Genomic DNA, 16215 nt, shown 5'->3' on the forward strand with positions numbered 1-16215 from the left:
CGAAGGCTATTTAGCAGTGTAAGACTAGAGAGAAGGCAGGTAGTCATTACCACCCACCGCCAACTCTTGAGCTACTCTTTTACTAACGAATAGTGGGATTAACCGTCAATTATAATGCCTCACGACTGAAAGATCGAGTGCCTTAACTACCTGGCCATGCCAGGCCGATTATTTGCTAACCAAGATGTCCCGCAAGCATGATAAGTTTTTCAACCTTTAAGTCTCTATGCAGAAGAACAGTACAAGGTCTAATGCAGATATTGAAAAAGCCATGGACAGGAAAAAAGGACAGAAGTGAGGAGCGCATACCAGTATGGATCAGAAATAAGAAACCGGCTGAAGTAGACCTGTCAACTTTCTCAAGAGAGCTCGTATGCATCTTAAGGTAGTCAAAAGTACTTCTATGACAAGAAAACCAAGGATCAACGTTTCAATGTCGGACAGAAGATCTTAATTCTGCTACTTGCAGACAGCAACAAACTCACCCTGCTGTGGAAAAGACCTTTTGAAGTACAGAAAGAGGTCAAGAAAATTGACTATAATATAAAAGTGTATGAGAAGACCAAGATTTACCAAGATGGACGTTGCAGGTCTGGTTGTCATAGATATGGAACTGGAAGACAGTGATTTTGTCATGCAAGGAGAAGACCTACTAGACCTAAGGTCACTAGTTGGAGATAGGATGTACAAGGACACCAAGTGAAGAACTGACTGATAATCAGAAAAAAAGATCTACAAGAGCAACTGTGCCCGTCTACAGATATCTTCACTGATAGATCATACAAACCAGACCTTGTGAAACATTGATGACGAAAATCTTATACAACACCACCAACATTGGGAATTACGTGAAAGATATTCTGACACACACAATCAGATGGGAAGACCATCTGAAAAGACTTAGGGAGCTGTTCAGATCATCTAGATGCTACGCCAGCTATCCCGTGGTGGAATTGTTGAACACAAGTGGGTGACCGACAGATAGCCATTGAAGCTAACTTGCATACAAGATGCATCAACTCTGACAAATTCCACCCAGTGGCACAGTAGTATGTCTGTGGACTTACGCCGCTAGAAACTGGGTTTCGATACCCATGACGGTCAGAGCACAAATAGCCCATTGTGCAGCATTGTGTTTAATTCCAAACACATTCTGACGACCAAGCAGCAAGTCATATTCTTCGTGAAGTTAACAGGATATTACAGAAAGTTAGTCCCAATCTACACTGAAGTTGCTGCACCATTGACTGACCTGACCAAGAAAGGCCAACCCAACAAGATAAAGTGGAAACAACAGTAACAGATGGCAATCCAGAAGTAAAAGAACATGTTAGGAAGTTCACCAATCCTTCGAACGCCAGACTTCAACAAGCTGTTAATCATTCAGGCTGATGATTAAAACAACAAAATTGGGTCAGTACATATAAAAGGACATGAGTGACTGTTTCGGATAATGTATTTAAGTAAAACTTACTGAGCAGTTAAAAAACTACTATGGGATCAAACAAGAATGCAAGACCATTATATAAAAAGTTCCAAAACTATCTATATTGTAAGGAGTTTGTAATCCAGACAGATAATGAACTACTTGCATACATCAGAGATGCAAAATCGACAATGCAAGTATCATTAAGAGGGTTTTGTATCTCCAGAACTATAGATTTTGCATCAAAGTCTTTAAGGGGACTACAAATGTTGATGCAGACTTCATGAGTAGAGCTTGTGTATGAACTGAAAACAGTCTTTGTAAAAATAGTGTAAATGTTTTTATCGAAGACGACTTGGAGTTAGATATACAAGACTGTCAATTTTAAGATTAATACGAAAGTATTATTTAGTTTATATTGTGCGAGCATTAAAGTAAGTTATTTTTAGAAACAGTACTTATGGTAAGTTTGTTTTGACAGTTTATGAATCATTTGTTGTGTAGTTTCACTGTTGTGAAATGATGTCCCGCTGTTAGAACGGTCTGTATTTTTTTTCTTTTTGTTTTAAGTGAGTGTTATTACATCGTAGTGTCTCGTAGTTTGTGGAAAGTTCTAGGCCTCATTTGGGCAATATATAGGAGACAAGTTATTGCAAGTTGAGTTAGTGAAAGTAAGACAAAGTTAATGTGAGGCATAGATTTAGAACGCGTTCCTAAGTTTAGTCATAAATAGTATATAGTAGCAGCTTTTAATGGCATAATCGCACATTTTATTATAATAAACAGGGTAAGCAATAATAATTCCTTTTGTCAACTGCGTTCTTAAATAATTGAAACAGCCTACATGAACTTTTGACATAAAAGAGAATTATTTACAATCCTACTATTCGTAAGTAAAAGAGTAGCCCAATTGTTAGCTGGGGTGGTGATGACTAGCTGCCTTTCCTCTAGTCTTACCCTGCATAATTAGGGACGGCTAGTAGCACAGATAGCCCTCGAGTGGCTTTGTGCGAAAAAAAAAAACAAAAGAAGATTTGAGAGTATGTTTCACATTTTAAGCAGAAGGTGTATTATATAATGAGTGTGATGAACTGACTTGTTTCATTCTGGTCTGTAGCTCAAAACAAAAATCGGCTGTGTCTGAACCACAGACGATTATGTGTATAATTTCACGTAGAAGAAAACAAGCAATAATTCACTAAATTTCACAGTAAACTTTACAAATTAACTTTAATCACATCATACCTTAAATAAAAAGTAAGTAATTACGTCTAATTAAAAACTATTTTTGATCTCAAAGAATAAATTTCTATAACTTAATGCGTGTATTTTTTTCTGGAGTAGGTAGAAAGCTACATAATTGGCTATTTGCATTCGGTCTTCCACGGGTATCGATCCCCTGTTTCCAACATTATTAGTCTTACTATATATCGCTATGCTACGGGGAGATACATTTAGTTATTTCGCTATGCAGATATTTTTACATCTCACAAAGATGGTTGTTGTTTTTTTTGTAATTTTATATTTATTGTTATATAACATTAACTTTTAAAGAATTTTAAGGAAATCACTTCTGCCATCTAGTAGCAACTACAACAAATAATCACCTAGAATACCTTCGTGGTATTTTATCTCATTGATAAAAAAAAGAAAAAGAAATCATCTCATATGTTAAGAACTAGTAAGTAATGTGCATCTGCATTTATCTGTCCAATCAGTAGGTCTGTAAGATAAGTGCTTTATGACAGCTTAAAATGTGGCAATTATTGTTATTTTGAAGGATTCTCATTTACCTTGCTCGTAATGTCGAAAATGAAGTTTAAACGTTTTGTGAATGGGAGACATTACGAGTTATTAGAAAAATGGAAGCGTCACTGATGTTGTCATTAAAGAATTTTGGAGAGCTGTGGTATGGTTAAGCTATCTTTGGAGTTTTCTCGCTTGGCGTCGTAGTCGTTTACATCAAGCATAAACTTGAGTGTAAACCATGTGGTTAGACAACATTAATAGTCATGCAGTGTTCTCTATTGGCATTGTAATCATATTCTGATTATTTCAGTTATTTAGATCTATGGGTGTATAGTTTGGGATTTGTTTATTTGCTTTGGACTCTTGTTTTAGTCTTGACCCAACGGCTGAAAATGAAAGGTTTCTCAGTGGAAGTGAATATGATTATTTCCTATTTGATTGGTATCGAATTTATTGGTCTGTTTTAGCACCTGGATTTGTGTGAAGCTTTAGTTTTGGGCGTCATTCCGGTAGTAGAATTGCGTGGAATAGACATTATGATCCCCGGCTTGTTTGTGCTCATTGTCAATAATAGTTTTTCTGCTCCAAAGTGGAAATACTTTATAAAGTATTCACCTCAAAATATTTAGCAGCCGTTTTACCACTATTTTTCTGAAAACAAAATGGTCTTTCTGGATCTTATTCTGTGAGCTGCGTTAATTTCGGTTGAAATGTCGTTTTACAGAGCTTGCTTAATTTCTTAGATAATTATAAAAAGATATAGAATTCTCAGCCAAATAATAACAAGATATGTAGTGGCTAATAGCAGGGACATTCATTGTACATGCTGATTCAGAGTTCCAAGATGAAGAAAAATATATAAAGCCTTTGGATGATATTGATTTATTGAAAATTCTGCCACATTGAAGTATTTTGATTTTCTCGGCTATGATTTTGGCACTTGGTTTTAATTTCTGATGAGCTCGCATACTTGTCTTAAGGGGTAAGAGTCGTCATGGTATCATTGTGTTCATATAGATGTGACCTGTATATATAACCAACTTTGACACTCAAACGAAAGTTTTAGCGACATATGCCACAAGACCTCTCTTTACAAAATTTAACAAATAATTTATACATAGGTCTAAGCTATAGCAAGCTACCTTGTCAGATTTCTGTATTACATCTTTGTATAAGCTACCTTTTTAGAACTCCATATGGATTGTTTTGGTTTGTTTTTAATTTTGCGCGAAGCTACACGAAAGATGTCTGCCCTAGCCGTCCCTAATTTTGCAGTGTAATACTAGAGGGAAGACAGGTAGTCATCACCACCCACCGCCAACTCTTGGGCTACTCTTTTACTAACGAATAGTGGTGTTGACCGTCACTTTATAACGCCTCCACGGCTGAAAAGGCAAACGTGTTTTGTGTGACGGGGATTTCGAAACTTCATATGGAAACATGTACACATTAATTCAAGAATAAAGAACAGATGATGCAGTTTGTAAGTTATTGCTGTGTAAAAAGAATAGCACATGCTTATTACTTTCAAACAGCTAAAGATCTTATTAAAAATATGCAGAAACTGCATGTAAATTAAAAATATATATATCTTAATGTACATGAATACAGATATATTCTATACTAATTACATAAGAATAAAATTTATAGCTGTTCCACATTTTACAGTCGTAACACATTCAGCTATTTCAAACATGTTATCAATTTTAGTCGATGTGATTTGAGTGTGGATGTTTTTCTTATAGCAAAGCCATATCGGCTTATCTGTTGTGTCTACTAAAGGGAATCGAACCTCTGATTTTAGCATTATAAATTCGACGGCTTACTGCTGTCGCACTGGAGGACTATTCGATGTGAGAAAATATTCAAAGGTTTTTCTCTTGTTTTTACTATTTGACATTAAATTTTATAAAGTCTCTTTTATTTAAAAGAATTGTGATATACATGACAAATATTTGTAAGTCAAAATTATTCTTTGAACCAGAACTCTTTTTTTTTTATTGTCGATGTGTTATTAACTATTATTATTTTTAACAAACAAATAAACGTTTGTTTATTTCAGTGCGAAGCTACACATTTGGCTACATGTGCTCTATTCATCGTGGGCAATTGATTAAGGATTTTGACGTCGAAAGTCTATAAATTCCTATTGGGGGCCTGGCATGGCCTAGCGCGTTAAGGCGTGCGCTTCGTAATCTGAGGGTCGCGGGTTCGCGCCGAGTCGCGCCAAACATGCTCGCCCTCCCAGCCGTGGGGGCGTTATAACGTGACGGTCAATCCCACTATTAGTTGATAAAAGAGTAGCCCAAGAGTTGGCGGTGATGACTAGCTGCCTTCCCTCTAGTCTTACACTGCTAAATTAGGGACGGCTAGCACAGATAGCCCTCGAGTAGCTTTGTGCGAAATTCCAAAACAAACAAACCTATTGACCCATAGGCGCACAATAAATTTGTTGATTGACCGTGACGTTATAACGCCCCCACGGCTGGGAGGGCGAGCATGTTTTGGCGCGACTCGGGCGCGAACCCGCGACCCTCGGATTACGAAGCGCACGCCTTAACGCGCTAGCCCATGCCAGGCTCATATTGTGTTTGTATGATGATATTAACAATAATTTCTGTATCGGGTGAAATATATTAGAAGCATCATTAAGGTATTGCTTTCGAAATAATTTTAAATCAAACTCTTTCCTGAAAAAGATCACTTCTTTGATTATAAACTATGGTATAAATTGTTTTCTAGTTTGTTTGTTTGTGTTTTAAGGGTTTTTTACATGATAAATACAGCTGATTTTTCATATGAGAACTGATTTCTAGATGGCTCCTCTTCTTAGTACGTATACCGCCACGTTGGTTTTGTATGTTGTGTAAAATTTTGACACGTCTTAAAGTCAAAGTAAATAGTTTGCTTCATTGTTCAATAAACGCCGACATTAAGGTATATTCGGTAAATTACAGCGTAGGTAAATATATAACACTTACTTTTAATCTGTTCTGTAGAATGTGGCCCGTAATTTATTTAAGTCAATTTTTTTATTTGTGTTGCTTCTTTCAATTTACGGAAGTTATGCACAGGGTTGGTGCTGTCGAGTTGACTTTTGAATTACCTGATAACGCGAAGCAGTGTTTTCACGAGGAAATAACCAAAGATACTTTGTCTACAGTGGAGTTCCAGGTAGGAATTTAATATATATATATATTTATACTCGTTTAATTTCTAAACAATAAAGTCCAGTGAGTGTCGTCACTGACGAGTAAATAAAGCCAAAGGTAATAATTTAAGCAATATTTCATTAACCATTGTCTCCTGTATATTTATAATCATATTTGTAATCGTTCTATCTACGATCAAACTTTTTTTTTTCAAATTAAATAGTTTTATTTAAAGAACTTGGGAAGAGATATTTAAAGATTATTACAGGGCTAAATGCTTTTTTGTTTTTCGATGTTATTTCAAATTTCATGGTTAATTAATCAGTAATTTTCTGGCTATTTTCTTAGAAAGAGATAATTAATTTCTCTTGACAGCTACAAAAAATAGGAGAGAACAGAATAACTTAGAATATACCAAATATATTTTAGAGATATTACTATCAGTTAGAAAGTTCTGAAGTGTAACATCTTTAAGTTTAATTTATGATCAATGAAGTAGGTCTAAGATTTTATTTCACATTCTTAGAGTGAGCAGTTAAGTAACAAATATATATATAACTGAACACAATGACCTGCTTTATAAACTGTTGCCTGAAATTTAGTGTTGGCAAACAGAGATTTTATTATCAAGGAAAATGTTGGAATTGTATGTGCAGATACCAAAATTACAAGTTCTATGAAAGGAAAAACACAGTTGCTTAACTATCAGATACAGAGAACAAGAAATATTGTACACGGAAGGATTTATGTAGAATGTGTAATAAGGCATATAAGAGATAAATACACTATTTTATAGGGATCATTACTTGTTGATTATTTTCTGAGTGATGCAAAACATATGCCTGCCTTAGACAAAATTGTAACTGTGTGTGCTACAATTTCTTAAATAGTACTAATAACTTGTGGAGATTAAATAGGATATAGAAATACAGCTAGTAAAAATAAATGGTTTAAAAAAAGCCTGCATTTTCATCTGTATTTTAATGGAAAAAATGGTACAAGGAATGTTAACAATTAAAACTTAAAAATAAGAGATTAAATTGTTGTCTAGCATTAATAGCTATTTCTTGATAAATAACATGTAAGTAGTGATTTAATTGTTCTGGGAATCTTGTAATGTAGCAACATATTGTAAAAATATTGTGTAGTTGAATAAAATTTGTGGTTACTAATTGTCTTGTTGACCTTACTAGGAGAACTTGAGTGTGAAATAAAATGTTACATGATTTATTATTAAAATTCAATACCATAGTTTTATACTTATGTATAATTATACAGTTGCATTGCAAATTATTACAGGTTTTTCAGATGCTTTCTGATAGAGCAATATTGCTTAATGCAGAGAATTATTACAGTGAATGCTTATTTCATGAATCACAAATGACAGAGTATCAAATTATAAGTTATCAATTTTTTTCTACAGATTAGGTACATATGAATTGACAAAAAATTACTATTGTAATAAAAATAAAAAAATATAGCAGTTGACATTTAACAATGTATTAAAGTGGCATTGAATTTCACAAATATATTATATATGACTGTTTAATGAATAGGGTTTTGCTTGACAGAATGACAAAGGGTATTTTGTGGCAAATTACATTTTATTTTTACATTTTTCTTCCAAGTAATAAATGTTACAAAGTCAGGTAGTTTTTCTGTATTCTAGACTGTGATACTTTGATACATAGTTAAATATTTTTCAAGAACATTTTAAAATATAGTACTGCTAAAGAAGGAATTAAATATTTACCTTTTATTTGGCCAGTTTGAAAAATATCACCAGATACACAGTCATTTCAACATATTTCCAAAATGATTTTTAGAAAACCAGTGAAAGTTTCAAATAAGATTCTTCTCTAGTTGAAACAAGTATAAGTAAATATAATTGTCAGATAAAAAGAAAACAACACCTGTTCCTTCTGTCAGTACGTGTAAAACTCATTACATGTTAAATTCTATTCGGGATTTGTCATTAAGATTTCAGTATCTACCTGTTCTTATCTAAATTTAATTAATCTTGTGCTTCTTTCAGCTTCTAACCAGTTACAACTGTAACTACAGTCACACCTGGCTAGCAAAGAATTGTTCATTAGTGTTATTGTTGTTTCAACTTGTAAATTTGAATTTCATCATTATGTAACTATAATTTATGGCTGTAATGGTTTGCAAAAGTGAGTTAAAGTTTGTTGTTATAAGTCTGTTGCTTCGTTATTACATTTCAAGTATAATCTGTGATATTGTTTTATCCTGTATTTTTTTAAGTAGAGCTTAAAATATGTTTTGAAAATATATAATATTTTAAATTGGTAGTTGTTTAATCATGAAGTGCATCAGCAAATACAAAAAGTAAATGACAAATTGGTGGACACCATTACAAGTTTTGGAATTACATGTTTATTTTGTGTAATATAAATGCAGAACATAGTAACTAACAGAGTTATCAAAATTAATATTTATAGCTAATGTTATGTGATCTTTTTTAATATTCTCAGGTTGTTACAGGTGGGCAGTATGACGTGGATATGAGTCTAGAATCTCCAACTCGACAGATTCTATACAAAGGTATTAAGAAACAGTTTGATAGTTTTACGTGGACGGCTGCCCAGACAGGTATATATACCGTGTGTTTCAGTAACGAGTTTTCTACTTTTAGCCACAAGCTAGTGTACATGGACTTCCAAGTGGGTGATGAGAAACCTCTCCCAGGGGTGGGAGAACATCTTTCAGCCATGACAAAGGTTAATTGTCATTTTGCTTGCATATTTCTTTGTTTTAATAAAGGCATTTAAACTTAAAAGGTCAACTAATATCATACAAAACTCTTCTTTGAACTGATACATACTAACATCTCAGCTGTGTTATTTTCTCACCTCTCTATTGTTGGTTTCTAAATCATATTGTGGTATGTGTAAAAGTTCCATGTCAGGAACCTCCCTGTTTTTTTTGTGGTACTTTTATATATTATTAATGGTTTATTCTGCTGTACCTGCCATTTTAGTTTTCATTACTTGATTCTTAAAGTTTTTTTTATCATTCTATTGTTTCATACTTGTATCTTTTGTCTTTTTGTGATTTGTTCCATTTAAGATGATTTCTCGTTAGCACTTTTATTTCCATATCCAGATTAATAAAAATTGTAATAATTTTCATTCTGATGAACATAATCTCTTTTTAACAGAAAACAAAGTTACATTTTATGAATTATATTATGTTTCTGTGATGGTTCTTATTATTTATTGTGTTTGGATTTATAGTGATATCAGTATAGTTTTTATAGTGTTTATTAATGTTACATGTACAGCATTGGTGCATTGTATTAACAGTTTGTTTCTATGAATCTGTACACAGCAATATGCACTATAATTCTGAATTTAATGTATGTCTTCCTAATATCTGGCAAGCTTTTATTAAACATTACAAGTTTGTTTTACATGAAAAACGAAATTTTCATTAAAGTATTTGTAGTAAAAATCTCTATGAATTCTGCAGTTTCACTAAATACCAGTGTTTCAAAAAATAAAGTCAGTCTGAATTAGGCTCTGACTAATCTGAATGCAAGGTGATTTATACATTAAGAATAAAAATCTCTCTTTTCATCTTTTAGTATTTATATTTCATTTGTATAATTTCTGAAACTCTTTAATAAATACCAGAAGTTTTCTTTTTTCAGTAAAACCATTTCTCTCCCTTAACACTATGTAGTGAAATTAGCTATTATGGGGTAAAATAAAAACCTGAAGAAGGTGAAATAAGTCTAGATTACTCGTTTTGCTTTCTAGAATGACTGTATTTCACAGACAATTGCACACTGTGTTCTTACAGTCAAGGCTGATTAGCTTTTCAAATCTCAGGATCTTTTAAAATTATTGTTTAACAATTGCACCCTTCTCAGGGTATCAAAAAAGATGTGTAATTCGGGGAGAGGCCTCTGTGTAAACAAATTATTAAGTTATCAATATGTACAGTTAAATTACAATCATGCTTCATATATCATGAGACGATATGCACATGCTATCATGAGTAATTTTATTTTATGTAAGTGTTCTTATCTAACATTTATTTGTTTTTGTTTTTTTTTAATTTCGCACAAAGCTACTCGAGGGCTATCTGTGCTACCCGTCCCTAATTTAGCAGTGTAAGACTAGAGGGAAAACAGCTAGTCATCACCATCCACCACCAACTCTTGGGCTACTCTTTTACCAACGAATAGTGGGATTGACCGTCATATTATAATACCCCCACGGCTGAAAGGGATAGCATGTTTGGTGCAATCGGGGTTCGAACCCGCAACCCTGAGATTACCAGTCAAACGCCTTAACCCACCTGATCATGCCTGGGCCTAACATTTATACTTTGTGTCAACAGATCAAGACACTGTTTCTTTTTCACAATGTTTTTTTGTGAGCAAAGTGTTTATTTTAAGTATATAATTCAGGACACAAAATAATATGCACAAGAAGTAGAATGTCCAAAAAATTGGTGTGATTTAACTGGTTTACTCACTAAGCTGTAAATAAGTTAAATAAATTCACTTAGCATGTAAGGCTGATCTGTAAACAATGAAACTGAGGCTAAATAATTCAAAGTAATTTATCAGAATGAGTTAGATTAGTAGAAAATACAATAACTCAAATTGCTATTCATTATAAATAATTTAATAGAAAATGTCAGAAAGAATTGACTTTCTTTACTTCCTTCAAACCTTTATTTATTGATTTTAGTGGTGTAAACCTAGTTATGTGATTTCTGTTTGTATACTGTTTTCACTTGTTACCTCTCTCTTGTAATTTAGTTTAGTGTGTGTGTGTCTGTGTTGCAATCTGTTTCTGTTTCCAGTTTTGTTTCGTTTTATGTGTATTTCATGGTGAATGTGTGTTTTTTTCTTATTGACACTTTTTCAAGTTTCCAACCACGTGTTTTTACTTAGGGTTATCTTGCTTTATTTTTCTGTACAAGATCATTTGATAAATATTTGATTAGATTTTGTCAGATTTATTTTTATTTTCTTTGTTATATTGTGATCATTTCTCTGTTTTCACTAGTAAATTTTTGTCTTCGTAAAATCTTTGTTGCTATACTTTTGTATTTTAGAAATTGAGATAGTTTTAACAGATTAATGTTTTTTATTGTGTTTATGGTTATTAACCCTTTTGCAGTGGGTCAGGGTTCAAAGGCCATGTCATTGTATTCGTTGACTTGAATTCAAAATTTTATTGAACTACTGTTTTATGAATTTATATCAGTAACTTTGGAACCAAATTGTAGATTGTAATTCAAAATTTAATATTATATATACAAGTTAATTTCTCAATATAAAAGTAAATATTAAAATAACATTTTAAATGTATATTTTAGTGAGTCACAAGGTATGTTGAATGCAGCACTGTTTAAAATTAGATATTTGTGATGTCAAAATATTAAGTCTATAGTTTCATACAAATTAGGAACTCAAATTACTAACAGTAATAATCTAGAATATAAAATTAGAACCTCGTATCTTTTTATTTTACTGAGATATGGCTTGTGTACTAAATCATACATGGTGGGTCCATTCAACTCTTTACATTTTTGTGAAACGGTCCCTCGTATACACTTATTTCAAAATTTGACATGTGAATAACCAACCAACAGCTTAAAATGTTCTCAGTGTGTTTTTTTTCCCACCATTTTAATTTTTGAAAATACTACAATGTTCTTTTGATCCAAGATTTCAATGAGGTAAGTGTTGTCTGTAGTCTGCTCGAAGTTTCATATTTTTTTAATTTAAATAAATCTTACTTACTGAGCTTAATAAATTATAGTGAAATTATATGGTATCATTGTAGTTACTTGTGAATTTTTAGTTATTCGAGTGTATGTGAGAGAGACCTGATAAAGTTTTTTGTTATTTTCCACGTGCAAAATTTGGAAAGGCTTAGTTAGCAACCCATGTCCAGCAGCAACCAAGTAAAAAGGTCATAGTGAAAAGAGATGGTTGTTTGCTCTAGTTCTTGATTTACTATTCTGTATTTTTTTTAAATAAATTTAATTTATTTCTAAATAGTAATAATTTATATACGTATGTAATGTGTAATAATTGAAATGTGACTGTATTACAAAATACTAGTCCAGTAAAATGCAACCAAGACAGGGAAGACAAAATGTCAGTTTTATATTATTGGATACTGACCTGAGTGCTCGTGCACTGTGTCAGCACAAGTTATGTAATATAAGCTAAGTATGACTGGAAGGTCAATATAATAAAAAATATATATCTAAATATCAGTGTTATAAGACTTAAGCTACTTAAACTAAACATTGGTATTTTCATGTTATAATATGTAGTCATTCTAGCAAGAAAAAAAGCATAATTTATATTTATTTCCCAATTTATATGATGGTTACGAGGTTGGTCAAGTAACAGACCTGCCATAGTAGACTATAGAAAATAACATAAAATATAAAGTTTTGCTGAAAACAAACATTTGAAATGTATTTAGATGGTTTTAGAGATTACACCAATAATATTCGAAAATTTTGGGACTAACAATAATTTTTTTAATAACATGAAATCACTCTTCACTCAGACTAATTTTCACGAACAAATCTTTAGTAAAAATATTTCATTTAAGGAACTGGCTTTTGTGTACAAAATACTTAAAACCTTTACTAAAAGTCTACCAAATTTTGTGAAGTTACACATGCTGTGTCAAAAGATTTTATGCAAATACTTAACATGTGCAAATGTGTAGATGAACTTGTGTATATTATACCAAGCCTATAGCAGAAGGGTTGATTGGCATATTTGTATATTATCTCTAGTTTTTGTTTTTTCTCTGTGTGGTTAGCATAAAGATTTGTTGTTGTTTTTCTAATTATTTTGTGGTGAAGTTTTTGTACTCTCACTTCTTCCTTTCTTGTTGTGTTCTTGGTTTGTAAATAAGAGTCTGGTTTATAAATTTGCTTAATGCTCTGGACTTGTTCTGAAACTTAGGTATGGCATAAAATCAATTTATTTAAGCTATATCTGAGGAAATTTAACTTATGTTGGCATTTCATAACCAACAATATAATCTATTAAATACCTGTCTGAATAACAAATTGTGCGTGTGTGTATATATAATATAGATACTAAATTGGGCTCTTGAGGAAGTAAGTTTGTCTACTTTTATTTTAGTGATTTTATCACTGTGAAGTTATTTTAACATCTTAATCTTTTGTTTTCTGGTCAGATGGAATCTTCGAGCAACCAGGTTCACGAGAATTTAAACACCATTATTGATTATCAGACGCATCATCGGTTACGTGAAGCCCAAGGTCGGAAGTTTGCAGAGGACCTGAATACTAAAGTATTGTATTGGTCTACTGGTGAAGCTGTGGTTATTCTCTTTATTAGCATTAGCCAGGTCATCATTTTAAAAACCTTTTTCACTGATAAGAAGACTGTTAGTTATACATGAAAATCTTTGACTGTTATGAAACAATGGGACTTACTGCCATGGTATTTTCTACTGGGAGGAAATATTTTGGCCTATGGAGAAGAATATGATACATGGTCATATATATATATATATATATGTAGGAATGGTAGTACAGCCCACTGTGATACATAAGTGGAATACCACAAAACTTAGTAACAATTAAAGTTTATATACTTGCAAGTATGTTTAATTTTGACTCGTCCTGTAATGTTGTAAATGTGCTCAAACCCACATGCAGAAAGAATTATATTTATATTTCCAGCTGATTATAGGTTTGTATTGATACCATAAAATTAAAAACAGCATTACCTTGGTGGTTACACAACAATGTATTTTTTAAATATTTTTCAGATACCTTTACTTGTATTTACATTTGCTAACTGACAAATGTTTACCAGCCACTTTTAAATTTGTTCTTAAACTGTTAAAATATTTTTAAATTAAAAACATTATAGAATATTCTGAAATATTATGAGAGCATATTAAAAGTTTTCATTAATTTCATTGTTTTACCCAAGAAAAAATGTTATTGAACTTTGATGGATAAAAAGCATATAGAAATATTTGTCAAGAACATTTTCTTTTAAGAAATTGAGATTTTTCAAGTACTTAGTTTTAGCATAAATAATATGGATGTTTTGGGCTGAAATTCACTTTTGTGCACTTCACAGAAATTGTTCATGTACATGTGTGTGTACATTTCTTATTTTTGTGTTGTTCCTAAAGTATATTTTTACCCTCAAAAATATTTCTTTAGCTTCTTATTTGTTCTTTAGTTGCTCTACCTAAGAGGATTTATTTATTTTAATCATCAACTCTTTCTTAAGACTTTTTGTTAAGATCTTTCTAAAACAATTAACAGTGTTAACTAAGTCTACTAAATAAGTTTTATATAACTTTTATCACTCAAATCTCCCATTATGTAAAGTTTTTATAGCATCTTGTAATACAGACAGTGTGATTTGGTAAAATTTATCTATGCTAACTTAGCAAAAAACAAAATTAAACTACCAAATAATACAGCTTCTTATAAGTTAAATACTTCTTTAAATTTATACTATTTTACATCTATTACAAGTTCAGTAGGTTTCTAGTGGCTATTAAAATAAGATAATGTTTATATTTTTAAAGTAATATTGCCAGTTTTTTTGAGGCAAGTAGTCTAAAAATGTTTACTCTGGAAAACTTGTAAGTGCCATGTTTCACATATACTGTGTAGAAATTATAAGTTTGAACTTGCATAAAAGTTATATATCACAAAAATAAATTTTGTTAGCTCTTGTTAAAGCTGTCAAAAAATATTTGGGGTTTTAGGTGGACAAAATGGTCTGCACAAAGACTGTAGGGGGGGCAGGCCTGTTTTATTTTCCATACACATGTACACATTTGAAATTTATTGTTTGAAGTTGAGATGTAGTTCTAGCAGTGGAAATCCTGCATTTATGAACAATAAATTGATTATATATTTGTCAGTTTATTTTATAAATTATTATTTCTAAGTGCATGTATAATGTTTTTAAGTTTTATCTTCACACAAGGATAAAGTATTACTTTGTCATTTACACTTTAAAAAAATTGCACTAAAAGCATAATTGCATTTTTATGAAATCTGTTTGCATTTTACAGTTTTATACAAAATTTATAATTGTGTTATAGGATAGACCAATTGAGGTGTGTATATTTTAGAAAAACTACAAGTGACACAATACAAATTTGCCAAAATCAGAGATTATCTTTAGATACTTTTGTCATTGGATTATTCACTTTTTTTTTTTTTCATATTGGATTATGTGTCAGGAAGTTTTTGGAATCCTATGTATGCAGAGCTGTAGTCATATGGTTTGTCTGCAGAAAATGTCAAACAGTCATAATAGTAATCTTCCCACAAATTGCTTCAGTGATGATGACACTTCAACTAATTGTAAAGAATGTAAAAAATAATAGGGCACTAACAACCACTTCAAAAACAGCTTATATGAGATGCAAAGAGGACAGTTCAGTTGTAGTGGTGCTTGAATGCTAAAGGTGGCAAGTAAATTGCTATGTTTCAGTGCTAATGGTAGAGTGAAAATATGGGAAGCCACATGAGGCAATTGAGCTGTTTGTACTAACATAAGAATTCAAATTGCTGAACTTGTATAGTAGTGTAGAGACTGAAGAATATTCTTTGTGACAATATGAGAGGAAATGTAATGTTCAGAAAAGACTTGAATATTTTTTCTGATTAGATCCATATGACAAGATTCTGTTTCTACTTTGATACTAATTCTTCACAATATGCACAAAATAATATGATCATTTCTATAAGTGACAATAGCCCCTCAGTGGCACAGCAGTATATCTGTGTAATCATTTAAAAAAAACTGGGTTTTGATACCTTTGTGGTGAGCAGAGCACAGTGAGTTCATTGTTTAGCTTTGTGCTT

At 31.8% G+C, this 16215-nt stretch overlaps 1 protein-coding gene across 1 annotated transcript; it reads left to right on the forward strand.

Moving 5' to 3' along the window:
• The first annotated feature begins 5994 nt into the window (after positions 1–5994).
• Positions 5995–15262, forward strand: LOC143222510 (transmembrane emp24 domain-containing protein 7-like). Its single transcript, XM_076449112.1, has 3 exons — positions 5995–6349; positions 8823–9068; positions 13542–15262. The coding sequence occupies exons 1-3, from the start codon at positions 6035–6037 to the stop codon at positions 13767–13769; spliced, it is 789 nt and encodes a 262-aa protein (XP_076305227.1). The 5' UTR covers positions 5995–6034; the 3' UTR covers positions 13770–15262.
• The last annotated feature ends 953 nt before the right edge of the window (positions 15263–16215 follow it).

Source organism: Tachypleus tridentatus, chromosome 8 (genome assembly GCF_004210375.1).
Source record: "Tachypleus tridentatus isolate NWPU-2018 chromosome 8, ASM421037v1, whole genome shotgun sequence".
In the NCBI taxonomy this organism is placed as follows: Eukaryota; Metazoa; Arthropoda; class Merostomata; order Xiphosura; family Limulidae; genus Tachypleus; species Tachypleus tridentatus.